Below are 13,663 nucleotides of genomic sequence, written 5' to 3' on the forward strand. Positions count from 1 at the left end.
TCTAAAAATAACTGTACATCGGGACTACACAGGGCATAAAATGCATTAATAAAATCCCATAATTTAAAGACAGCGTGTAATCGTCTCACGTGGCAATACTGAATGATGAACTTGCCCTTACATTTACTTTCTAGCAGGTTTTTATGTGTTTGCTTTATCTCAGTATAAATAAAACTTACATCCACCCCTCCCCTCGTGCTCCCAAAGTTGAAAAACACATCATTCATTCACCCAGTCATCATTTACCCAGTCACTGGACTCCTGGTAAAAGAAAGAATCAGGGAAAATAGTTCTATTTCTGAAACTTAAATTCCCACAGAGGGAAAACAGCTAATGTAAAAGGGTAATTTAATATAGTTATTTTATCTTTACTGTCACTTTAATCATAATCAAAATTTAAGAGACCTCTTAAAAAATTTTTATATTCCAAATATAGCTCAAGGAACAATGTTTTCATCTCTCCTTTGGTATTGTTTCTAAAATTCTCATCATAAAGCTTTTAAACGGAGCTCCAGTATCAGGGGAGGAATTTTAAAAAGGCAAAAAAAAAAAAAAAAAAAAAGTCAGTAGAGCTGGGGGTCTGAAGCGTAGTTCCAAATACATGATTATGTCCAAAAGTGGAAATCTGGGCAATTAAGTCGCTTCTCCCAGCCCCTGGCCCAGCTGTCCACAGACGGGCACCGTCAGGCTCAGTTTCTCTGTCTTCTCTCTCACAAATCTGGGTCCCAGACAAGGTACTCCACCCTCCTGGGCCTCAGTTTCTGTATGAAAAAGCTGCACATGGCAACTCTATCTGTCTCAGTTATTGTTACGAGAATTAAAGTAACCCAGGAAAAGCACTTACTACATTGCTGGGAAAATAGAAACTATTGCATAAATAAAGTATTGCATAAATGCTAGCTTGCAGAGTGATTAAGGAAAATATGCCCAGAGGTCAGATGACTTAAACATATTATAAATCTACTTTAAAATACTTTTTGGAAAAGGCAGGGTATTAAAAATAAAAAGTCTGTGAGAAATTCCTATTATTAAAGAAAAGGAAATACATATTTAAAACTACAAATTCAATCCAGGGAAATATAAATCTAATTTATATTTAAATTAGATTTAAATATATCTTCTAAAGAAATTCTAGATAAAACGTGGGGAAAAAAAACCAAAGATACAAAGGTTATGTCGTCCTTTAAAGTTATTAATGTTGAGCACACGTTACCTAGGATTCCTTACAGCTCAAATTTTTATTAGATCATGTGGAATGTTTATCAGATCCTGAGAAATGTCTGGATGAAATCAAAGAACGTTAAGACTTAAGACATCACCAGTCTGTAAATGAAGAAACAGGGCCCATAGGCGTTAACTGGCTTCCACCTGCTCACAGAACTAGCTGATAATGCAGAGGCCAAGTTAGAAATCAGGTTTCTTGCTCTTCAGTTGAGAATTCTTTCATCTCCATCACGCTGTGCCTCATTTCCAGGACAGGTGGTAATTCCCTTTCCTTCCGACTGGCTCTCTGCCCGCACGACGTGTGGCTTTGACCTTTCTTGCCGGCTCGTGACAGTGCAACACTCCCCATTATCGTTCTTGTGCAAGCACCCACAGCAGATATCATTAAATTGCTAGATGTACGATTTCACTCACTCACCTGCCTGGAGGGTGATATCAAGCAGGGTGGAGAAAGTGGGGCATCCGTCTCAATCCCTGGCCCTTTTCTGCGGGGAGTGTACAAATAAACCATTCATCCCGCCAGCCCTTGCAGGAACTCGGTGCAAGTCACAGATATTCAGAATGCTCACCAGGGCTGCATACCTCCCTGAAGCAAGTCCTCGATGGTCCAGTTCCCTGGCTGAACCATACAACTTGAGAGCCCAGAGGAAGTACACCCCCATACTCGTTGCCAGGAGCTGGTTAAATCTACATCACCTATGTTCATCTCACAAAGCCTTTATCCAAAGTATAGGTTTCCTTTTTATTACAACTTGCTTAAGACTGTAAAGAAATGTACAGAACACATTTGAAGCATTTATAAGAATAGACTTAGTTCAATTTTTAAATTGAAGGACTCAGCGGCTAGAGTCCTTAGCACATTGTAATGGCCGAGCCATTACCAGCTCTATGTTCTGGGCCAAGAACTTAAACTCTCAAGGACTTTTTCAGCATCCAGAGGATATTCTGAGGAGTGATGAGATGTATATTAGCCAGTGGTACTCATAGCTGCTCAAGTGTAGCAATTCTCTAGCCAGAGTACCACATACTCTGAGGGTATTAGAAAGCCAAGGCAAGCTGACTTATTCTTATTTAAGCTCACTCATGCCATGCTTGAGATTCAGTTTCAGTAATCTAATTGCCATTTTGTGGAATTCCAATGTGTCATAAAATGTGCTCATTTTTGCCATATTATTGTAATTATTTTTAGACACCCTCTCTTTTATTATTCTGGTGGTTCTAAAAAATATAAGATGGTTGGCAAACCAAAATTATGGTATGCTTCCTAATGCATTCAAAATGTATATCATGATTTGTTAATTTCCAGGCACAGAACTAGGACTATCACAGCGAACAAATAAACAGGACCTTTGCTCTCATGCAGTTTAACATCTAGTAAGAGTGCAGAGGCATTAATACCCATTCCACCAAAGCTTCATTACTAATAGCATCTTGATTTTGTTTAAATGGGAGTTGTACCCAGATTCCCTCCTACCTAGGAACTCTGCTCTTCTCAGTGATACGTCAGTGGCAGAACAGTCGGCCTTCTGTATCCTGGGGTGCAGAACCCAGTGATAAGGGACCCGTGGAAATGAAGGACCGACTGTAGGGACTTGAGCATCGGTGGGTTTTGGTAGCCACCAGGGATCTTGAGACCAATCCCTTAGGAACAACTGTATATCTATTGAGTTTTCCCAGCAAGTTACTGTTTTCCAGAATTGAAGGAAAAGAATGAGTCGATCAGAGGCTTCAATCTGGAATATGATACTTGGAGGTATACTGGTCAGATCGGACCATAGTTTAAAAAAGGAAGAGTAGGACGATGGGTGGAGCCTGGTTGCTTTAAGCCATTTTGCAGCCTTGGACAGTTTCCCCATGGCTTTTTTCTAACACGAGAAAAGTAAGTCCGTTACCTTAAGCTAACCTTTATCTGGTTACTTGCCTCTCCACGCATTCCTAGCTGATGTAATAGGCATGGCACAGAATGTCCACTGAGAATTTTCTTTTGGTCCAAGAATTACAGCTGAGTCTTTGTCAAAGATGAGGACACAAGATACCAAATGTTCCACATTACAAGTTCAGAGATCTCATCACAGGGCCTAAAGAGAAGCCAGTTTAGAGAAACTGGACTATTCGTAACCATGACACAGCCAGTTAATATAAAGGTGGTGTTACCAGAGAGGGTAGGTCTGAATTTAGGGAATATGCAATTTAGGAAATAAGGCAAATCTGTCTGTTCTTTACCCTCAGCAAGACACCTCTATCCTCAAGCCCAAACCCCAGGTCAAGGGAGCCTGGGGCCTAAAAACTCACTTATTAAACTTGAAGGTGTCCAAATCATCTTCACTTCTACTGTGTTGGGAACTGGTGATTGTGTCTCCTTTGAGAATCATCGATTACTCGATGCTGCTGGGACTTACTAAGAGGGCTGGCAGAGAGATGGCTCAGCCAGAACCAGAATCCCCACGGGCGGGAAATATACGCTGGGAAAGGACCTCCCCAAAATACCTATATTTGTGCTCAAAGGAGAGCCAGCATTTCACCATCCGCCACAAAGAGGACTCAGATAGTCAGCGTCAGGCTGAAAAGCATCAACACCAGCATAAAGGGAAATGCACCCTCACTGTGGCCAAGCACAGAAGGAACCCCTCCCCTTTCCTTTCTCCTTGTCATAGCCACTGAGTGGTAAGAGGGGAGAGGGCATGTGTGAGAGTGGACCAGGCTCCCCCTCCACCACAGCTGCTAGAGGTTCAGAGCTGTCTACAGCCTGCCCTGGGAAATGGTGGACGAGGGGGAAAGAAAACAATGTAAAAGCAGACAAAACCCTCAAGTTTTAAAATAAGTAAGATATATTCCAAAACCTTGAATGAGAGGAAAAAACAGGGGGAAACTTACATGATTAGGCCAAGATGTCATTAAAACCTCAAGCAAGGGAGCTTTAACACAAAGGAGTTGTGGAAGTGAGCAGTTAGAGGACAAAAGATTAAACCAGCTCATCTTTCTTGAACTTCAAAAGATAAATAATTTAAAAAAATTTTTAAGTTATTAAGATTTACAAATTTAATTTTTTTTGCAATTTGCAGCAACATGGATGGACTTGGAGAGCATTATGTTTAGTGAAATAACTCAGACAGAGAAAGACAAATACCGTATGATATTAATTATATGTGGAATCTAAAAAAATACAACGAACTAGTGAATAAAACAAAAAAAGAAACAGACTCACAGATATAGAGAACAAAGTAATGGTTACCAGTGGGGAAAGGGAAGCTAGGAGGGGCAAGATGAGGGGAAGGGACATGATGGGGGGGAGGGGCAAGACGGGGGAGGGGCAAAAAAGGGGTTATTATGGGATTTATGAAATCATATGTGTGAAACTCCTGAAAATTTTAAAGCACTAAAGAATTTTTTAAAAATTTTAAAAGAGTTACAAAATTTCAAAAGGCCTTACATTTAATAAAGGAAATGTAAGTGTGCTGACAGCTTGCAATAGAATTCTAGTTTGATGCAGGGCTTCTGGGTGGTCATAGGCAGAAGTCTGTGACCTGAGCCCTAAGCAGGGAAAGACCGCTGGCGAGGAGCAGCGGCCGGGCAGCGGGAGGGGCACGTGGCCTGCGGGGATGGAGACCTGAGGCTGAAAGGACTCGCTGGTCCCCTGGGAGAAACCAAAGCCCACACAGTCTTGGCACTGAGATTGGTGTTGGAAGTGAGAGCAGCACAAGAGGCTGAGAACAGGGCAGGAAGGTTCACTTGAGTCAGAGAGAGTTAAGCAACCTGCCCCGGAAGGCACGAGAAGCCCGTGCTCAGCATGAGAGCACAAAGTGCCCTTCTCCCCCTTCGCTGTCAGATGCAGAGGTGGCTGATGTTCTTCTCAGCCCTTGGGATGGCATCTGGTGCCAACGAGGAAATGAACGCTATCTAGTACAGGGCTCCCCACACCCACTGGAAGAAGGCTGCCAATTGCCCGGAGGATTTCAGGGAATTTCAAATCGGCTTTTCAGTTGGCGTAGCCACAGGGTCTCTGAGACCCAACTTATTTCCGAACTTTTCCCTCCTTTCTGAATGCAAGATCCCAGGGACTCAGCCTTCTGGGTTACCTTTTCAGGAGCCTTCACTGCCTAGTCTAGCCTTGTCTAAGCAAAATCACCTATTACCCTCTTGCTCCCCCAACTTCTGGAAGCTGGAGATGGGATGGTTGGGAGGCAGCGGGAAGACCTCGGCAGGGCTTTCCAGCATTGGGCTGCGCTTGGGTGGCAGCTTCTGTTTTGACCTGCACTACAGGAAGCAGAAAACGTCACAGTCCCATGGCCAGTTGGTTCTCTGCCTCCTTGCTGAAGTGGTAGAGCTCACAGCTGCAATTTCCCAGCCTCTTGTTGGTTCAAGAATGTTGGCTGCGAAATCGCATCTCAGTTACCTGCAGGGCAATTTCTAGACTCATCTCTAGCCAGCAGAACCAAATACGAATCCACTTGAGAATAATTTTCAGGAGACAGAGAATGACTTCCATGCAATTCAGCAAACATGTGACAGTGCCTCCTTACAGAGTCTCACACCCTGTTAATTTAGCTCAATTTTTATTTGTCAGCCACCAGGCAGGAGGCCAGAGACAATCCAAATGATTAATTTAGAAGCAACGTGTGTGCCTTTCGGAAACATAAGAAACACTTACCCCAACCTCTGGCGGAGGATCCTTATGTTCAGATAGGACACTGGTGCGAACCTAGGGAGAAAAACAAACATTTTCTGTAGGACTTTAGAGTATAAACCCATGCAGAAGCTTCACACAGATGCTGGGTTTCATTTTCCTTCATCTGGCATCAATTCAGCTTCTGAAGTTAATCATTACTGAAGGTGCCTATGCACAACATCCTCTGTGTGCAGCAGTGAAGCCGCCCTTTTACATTTCCTGAACTCCCTGATGCTCCCAAGAAGGCAGAGCGGCCTGGATCCTCACCTCATCACCCTCCGTCAAACACAGAGATATCTTGGCTTTAGATGAATCACTTTTAATCTCCTTGAAGAGCAACCCTCATTCCACGTTCAGGGGAAAGGACAGAGTTGGCGTAGACCAAGTCATTCCATGCATGCTTGTAAATATTTATTCTCCACATGGGCACCAAAACCCACAGTCCTTGGAGAATATCCCTCCCGCTTGAGGAATTCTGAGCCAAACTGTCAGACACTATTATCTAGATTCATTTGAAAACTAATTCTCAATTGGGGGAGAGGAAAATAGTGTAAAATAATTAGTCATCTGGGGGAGCTTTTCATATATTTATTTTTAAATTTTTTTTAATTGAAGTATAGTCAGTGACAATGTGTCAATTTCTGGTATACAGCATAGTGTCCCAGTCATGCATATATATACATATATGTATTTTCATATTCTTTTTCATTAAAAGTTATATCAAGATATTGAGTATAGCTCCCTGTGCTATACAGAAGAAATTTGGCTTTTTATCTGTTTTTATATATAGTGGTTAATATTTGCAAATCTCAAACTCCTAAATTTATCCCTTCCCACCCCCTTTCCCCTGGTAACCATAAAATTGTTTACTATGTCTGCGAGTCTGTTTCTGTTTTGTAGATGAATTCATTAGTGTCCTCTTTTTTCTTTTCTTTTCTTTTTTTTTCAGATTCCACATATGAGTGGTATCATATGATATTTTTCTTTCTCTTTCTGGCTTAATTCACTTAGAATGACGAACTCCAGGTCCATCCATGTTGCAGCAAATGGCATTATTTTATTCTTTTTTATGGCTGAGTAGTATTCTGTTGTATAAATATACCACAGCTTTTTTATTCAGTCATCTGTTGATGGACATTTACATTGTTTCCATGTCTTAGCTATTGTATACAGTGCTTCTGTGAACACTGGGGTGCACGTATCTTTTTGAATTAGAATTCCCTCTGGATATATACCCAGGAGTGGGATTGTTGGATAATAAGCTAAGTCTATTTTTAGTTTTTTGAGGACTCTATACTGTTTTCCATAATGGCTGCACCAAACTACATGCCCACCAGCAGTGTAGGAGGGTCACCTTTTCTCCACATTCTCTCCAGCATTTATCGTTTGTGGACTTTTGAATGATGGTCATTCTGACTGGTGTGAGGTGATACTGTAGTTTTGATTTGCATTCCAGGTGAAATATCAACTCCTTAGATAACAAGGAGACGTATTGCTTCCCCTGAGTGCTGATCCCAGTACTGGCTGTACATTAGAATTACCTGGAGACCTTTCAAACTACCAGTGCTCTTTCCTGTCCCCAGGTATTGATTCTAACGTATAGCTACTGAGTCCACGGTTCTCTATTTAAGAAAAAAATGTTTCACATAAAAAGAAATCACGACTATCTTTCTTACTTAAGAAAATGCTAGTAAAAGGAAGAAGAAAACATAAAAACCTAGATCCAGTATATCTTAATTTGAAGTAAGATAAGATAAATAAACCAAATAAATACAGAGCAATATATACGCACATTCTGTTTAACTGGAGAGCAGAGGGCTGGGGGGAGGGGTGGGAGAGAGGAACTCAGGAATGTATAATGGATCAACATTTTAGGGGGTCATTTAAACAAAATCCCTTTGGAGGTGCAGCAATGACAATCATACCTCTTTCTTTGTTTCCTTATTGCAGATCCAGCACCATCGCCTGCACAATTTGTCAGTCATTATGGCTCAAAATTGCTCGCCAGAGCACAAAATAAATGACACAAGAGATCCCAACAGAGTAAACAACACAATTTTCAGAACGCACTCTACTCAGGATTTCATGACAGAGCACTCACTGGCTAAGAGCATTTCTAGTTTGAAGCTGCATTAATGTTCTTTGGTTCAGAACGTTCAGATGTACCATTTGGTCTTATTACCTGGAAATCATTAACTAGTCCCAAGAGATAAGAAAACAAGGAAGCTATATATATTAATACATAGTGGGCTGTAACGGACCATATAGAGCATGTGTGTGTGTGTATGTGTGTGTGTGTGTGTGTAGACAGACTGTACATACACAGTATGTGTGTGTATACAGATAGAGATTATATACATAGTGTGTGTACATACACACTAACAATACAGGTATATTAGAATTAACTATATGTATGGTGAATATATATTTACATACTTGCAACCTATACACACATGCATATATGTGTGTATTTATGCAACATTTTAAGAAAATATTTGACTTCCAAATAACTTTATCCAGTGGATATGCTTAAATTTAGAAATAAAGCTAAAGAAGTCAGAAACTGGTGAGGGTAAATGTATACAGAACTGCATAAAGTGTGAGTTTGTATATATATGTATATTTTCCTAAATCAAGGCATGTCTAAATCGCTAGCAGAGTGCTTGATTTAGAAGAACTGAAAGATAAAATTGTAAACCAATTTTAAGTTTTATAAAGTCAGACTTTTATAGGATATATTTGTTTAAATCAGTATATGTGTCCAGTTCTAAAACTTGTATATTTAAGTTTAACATTACTGATGTTATAACATATAGATTACATATCAATGATGTTTTTCTCACATAATATATATCCCTCCTGACAGTGAACACAAACCACGTGGCAAACACTGGGCTTGCCAGTGAATAAGGTCTCATCCCCTCCCTTTGGGAATTCAGGGTCTAGTGGACAGGACAAATGTCTGAATAGTCCAGGACAATGTAATAAGTTCTGTAGTGAGCATTTTCCTGTGGGCATTCAGAGTGAAGAGTAACTCACTGAGCCTGGGAGTGTCAGGAAAGGCTTCACACAGAGGTGGTCTGGGTTTTGAAGAATGAATAGGAGTTTCAGGCAGGGGAAGATATGACAAAGCAAGCAGGGTGTTATATAACAGGTATGCATCATGGAGATGAAAAAGCCCATTTGTGTTTGGAAAAGAGTGAGTATTCTGATGCTGCTATAGCATGGGGGCCTCCAGGGAAGGGACAAGAGTTGAATATATTTGGGGAGAGAGATGGGGCCATTTGCCTAGACAGAGGTCTATCTATCATGTTATAGCATTGCAGCTGCAGGAAAATTTGTGGTCAACAGGAAATCAAGGAAGGTGTTTGGATAGAGAAGTGACATGATCAGAACCCCATGAATCACACCAGTTCTGACCAGAGTCACGTTGGAAGAATCATTTAACCTCTTTGCGTCTCTTATCTTGAACATGGAATTAAAACAGACCCATAGGCGGTGGTAGTACATCTTTCCAGCACATAGAGCAGTACCTGCCACCAAGAGGGAAGGAGGGAAGAGGCAAGAAAGGAAGGGAAGGGAGAAGAGAGAAAATGAAGAGGGAAAGGAGGAAAAGAAAGAAGAAAGGAAGAGGGGAGAGGTGACAGAGGACACACAGGAGGAGGCAGAGAGACAGGGAGACAGGACCGGAGGGAAGACTATGTCACTGAAAAAAATAATAAACCCTGGACAGATTTAGATGAGAAAGGGATGAAGCAATGACGGTCACTGTAGCATCTGAAATATTCCAGTTCACCCTCCAATGTCATGCCTCCTGAGAGTTACTGGCTTTTCTTAGGAAGCTGTCTTCCCTTTTTTGGTCTTATTAGCAGTTCTTCTCCCTGTTTTTCATCCCCCTCCCTAAGCCTTCCTGGAACATAAGAACGCCTGCCTGACTACAAGTTTAAAATTCTTATAACTTCCTTTTGCTTAGATTTTTGTGATATCAAATAAAGCAAGAAAGATCAATTACTAGGAGAGGTCATGTAGATGTACATTCCATCTTCAATATCTCTTAAAGTTCCTGGAAAATAAATTCATTTCCTTCTTTATCAGCTTCATAGGCTCAAATTTCCATGTACTAAAGTTACTCTGGAAAAAAAAGAAAAACAAAGGAAAACCAGGTAGCGTATCGTGAGTGACACGCTTTCATCAAATCCTTATCGACTCGTCCCTGAACTTGAATTGTTCCCAAGCAAGAGGCTGCTTGAGCTACCATGGCAGTGGCTGAACACAGCACTCCAACCCCTGGAGAAGAACTTCTTAAAATAGTCATCCTTGTTACAAAGAGCCCGGGCCCCGCTGCCCTGAGCACTGGAGGAGGGTGACTGCCGTACTTCGCATAGATGAGAAACGCTAGGATACGGCTGGGAATCCAGATCCAGAGAAGGGAGGCCAAGCTGCCATGACTCTGCACACCAGGATGAAGCCTGGAACTCACTGCTAGGTGAGGAAGGAGAAATCTTCCCCTGGGCGATCTCAGCTGGAAGGCGGAGGGGGAGGCGTTGGCAATAGTGGAAAAACATGTTTGGTGCAAGGAGAACGTCCAGATCCTTTCCTCTGACTACTGTCACATCTGGGAAGGTCTCTGATAATGAATATGTCATTGAAGCACATCCCTCTTTTTTTTTTTTAATAAAAATGTTACTCTAATCCTCTGTGCATCTGAAATTAGAATATGTGATATCATCACATGTATTTGTTCCACTGGGAATGAGATACAGAATTGTCTTAATATTCAAACACATGGAAGCCTAACTGCGACAGCGGGTTTAGCCTCTTTCACAACATGAACTTTCTGGGAGGAAGCTGCCTGGTCCGGATTATATTTCCTAGGATACCTTGTATTGACAGGTAACCATATCATTAGTTTTCAGCAATAAAATATATGTAGAAGGGGTATCTGCTGCATCTGAACTAGACTTTTCAGAAGCGGGTAGCATGCCCTCTCAACTCCCTTATCTCCTTCCAAGGAGTCCAGCTCGTAGGTGGCTGCAGAGCTGCACGTGGGTCCCAGAATGACCACATGAAAAAAGCCATCCACCAACTGTCACTACCAGTATAGGCTGCTAACTGAATCCATTAGCTTTCTCCTGCCATGTAATAAATGATCACAAACTTAGCTGATTAAAACAACATTCATTTATGAGTTCGCCATCTTTACGTCAGAAGTCCAGGCCTGGTGTGGTTGGGTTCTTCATTTGTAAAGCTCACACGGAGGTGGTGGCTGGCCACATCCTCATCTGGAGGCTTGACTAGGGGAGGGTCAGCTTCCAGCTCCCGTGGGCTGTTAGCAGAATTCAGTTCCTTACAGCTCTAGGACTGAGGTCCCCATTATCTTGATGGCTGACAGCTGGAAGTTGCTATAAATTCCTAGAGGCCACCTTCATTCCTTGCCACATGGCCTCTTCCATTTCAAATCCAGCAACAAAGAATCCCCTTTGCATCAAAACCTTCTCAAACTTCAGATCTTCAGACTATGCAGGGCATGTGCAACATGGGGTGGTGATCTTGAGGCCATCTTAGAATTCTGTCCACCACAGTGACCAAGAACTAAGCTTCCATCATGCTAAGACACTGAAATTTGGATGTTTGTATTTGTTTCAGCAGCCAGCATAACTCAGACCTCCCATATGTTCTAAGTGAAATTTTGAATTCAATTTATGGCTCTGAAGAAATAAAGAAAAATAGCTAACATTAAATCCTAATTCACTATTTTAATGTCAACAAATACACATTATGATCTTATGTACTTATTATGATCCAGCCACTATTATAAACACTGGCGATCTCAGAGATTATGAAGACATAGTATTCCCTTAGGTAATACTAACAACATGGTAAGAGTCAAATCATGTAATAATAATTGGCAAGTATCTTCAACTGTCTAAAACCTGTCAGTTCTTAGATACTGATTTTCCAATTGTTTAATTTTTGTTGTAGATGGAGAAAATGATTGCTGTACAAATTGAAATTATTTAGATCACTGAATTTTAGAGATGGAAGGGGTCTTAGAAACAACCTAGAAAAACTACCTATGCAATGTGAAAATTTTATCTGAAATACCCCTGGGAAGTACATTTAAAATTTCTCCTTAAATATGTTTAACTTCTAGTTGACTACCTCACTAATCATTGTAGAGATGGTGTTGCAAACTCATATACCCAAAGACTCCAAGCAGGTTAAGTTAATGAAAGAAATGGGCTGAGAATAAGAGACAATAGGGATGGGGGAGGACTGTGGCAAAATGGAAATCACATTCTCAGTCTATAATGAGCAGCAGCTATCCAGCGCCAAAGGATTAAAAAAAAAAACTTCCTGTGAAAAATGTACGCAACTAACAACAATAGGTAAATCCTACTTCTTCTTCAGGTGGGCTGTTATCAGTATTTACTTACTTTTACCAGAAATGGGCCTGGCAATGAGGTGAGTGGTCAAAGCAGGCCCAGTACTATTTCAGTTAAAAAAAAAAAAAAAGAGCTATCCTAAAAGAGTTGTTCTCAATCGTGACAACACATTAGAATCATCTGGGATATTTTTAATGCCAATTTCCAAGCCAAATTCCAGAATAATTAAATCAGAATCTTTGAAGAAAGGATCCTGGCATTAGTAATTTTTAAGGCTCACTCCCCACTTGATTTCAATGTGCAGCCAAAGCTAAGAACTACTGCTCTAAAATAAATGAGCTTTTTTTGAGTGTGAGCCTCATAAACTAACCCCAACTCCTAAACAAGTTCACAAAAATGCAATGTGCAATGGTCCAGCGTTAGAATAAAGCTTCTTTGGAAACACATTTTTTAAATTAAAAAAAATATTTTTAATTGAAGTGTAGTTGATTTATGATGTTAGTTTCAGATGTACAACAGAGCAATTCAGTTACATATATATACACACACATACATACATACATGTATATTTCAGATTATTTTCCATTATAGCTTATTACAAGAAATTAAATAAAAGTTAACAAAACTCAGAACTGGAAGCAATCTTAGACATTATTTATTGGGCAATGTTTCTTAAACTCTAGTGTGCACAACCATCACCTACTGGTCTGCAGCTGGTCAGGAGGATGGTCTGAGGACCATGCCCTAGAAGCTTATTTTAGAAATGCAGAGTCTCAGGTTCATTCTAGACATACTGAATCAGTCTTCACGTCATCGAGTAATTCATATGCATGTTAAAGTTTGAGAAAGTCTGGTCTAGGGTGCTTTTGAGTGAAACAGGTCATAGATGAGAACGGTAGGTATTCATTTTCATGGAAACATGCCTAAATAAGGAATGGAGTGTATTCTTCTGGTTATGAAGGTATCTAGTAATTAAAAAAAAAATGACAAGCACCTGTAAAAGTTCCAGATAGTATTTTCTTTCAGAGATGCCCTTTCCTTTGTTATGCTTTGTGGCATCATGTCATGGGGAAAAGGCTGTTTTCTCATCATCAAGTCAGGGATTGATCTGGGACAGAGCTGGGCTGGGATTTTGGGAAGACTCAGTGTTGGAGGCCAAATCTCCACCTTCCCAACTCCTCTACCCCCAAGCCCTACTCCCCTAATCCCAAATTCACATGCTGAAGCCCTAACCACCAGTACCTCAGAATGTGACTGTCACTGGAGATAGGGTAATTACATTAAAATGAGGCCATTAGGGTGGGGCCACAATGCAATAGGACCGGCTTCCTGATAAGTAAAGGAAGAGACACTAGGGTTGCAAACACAAAGGGATGACCCTTGGAAG

At 40.9% G+C, this 13,663-nt stretch overlaps 1 protein-coding gene across 1 annotated transcript in view; it reads right to left on the reverse strand.

Annotated features, from left to right (window-relative positions):
- The window catches only part of INPP4B (inositol polyphosphate-4-phosphatase type II B), a 643,844-nt gene that overhangs the window by 205,996 nt on the left and 424,185 nt on the right, over nt 1-13,663 (reverse strand). The window contains exon 8 of the mRNA XM_032464080.1: nt 5,873-5,923. Within this exon, the coding sequence (XP_032319971.1) occupies nt 5,873-5,923 (51 nt within the window). The remainder of the gene's footprint in view (nt 1-5,872; nt 5,924-13,663) is intronic.

The sequence above is a fragment of the Camelus ferus genome, chromosome 2 (genome assembly GCF_009834535.1).
Source record: "Camelus ferus isolate YT-003-E chromosome 2, BCGSAC_Cfer_1.0, whole genome shotgun sequence".
Taxonomy (NCBI): Eukaryota; Metazoa; Chordata; class Mammalia; order Artiodactyla; family Camelidae; genus Camelus; species Camelus ferus.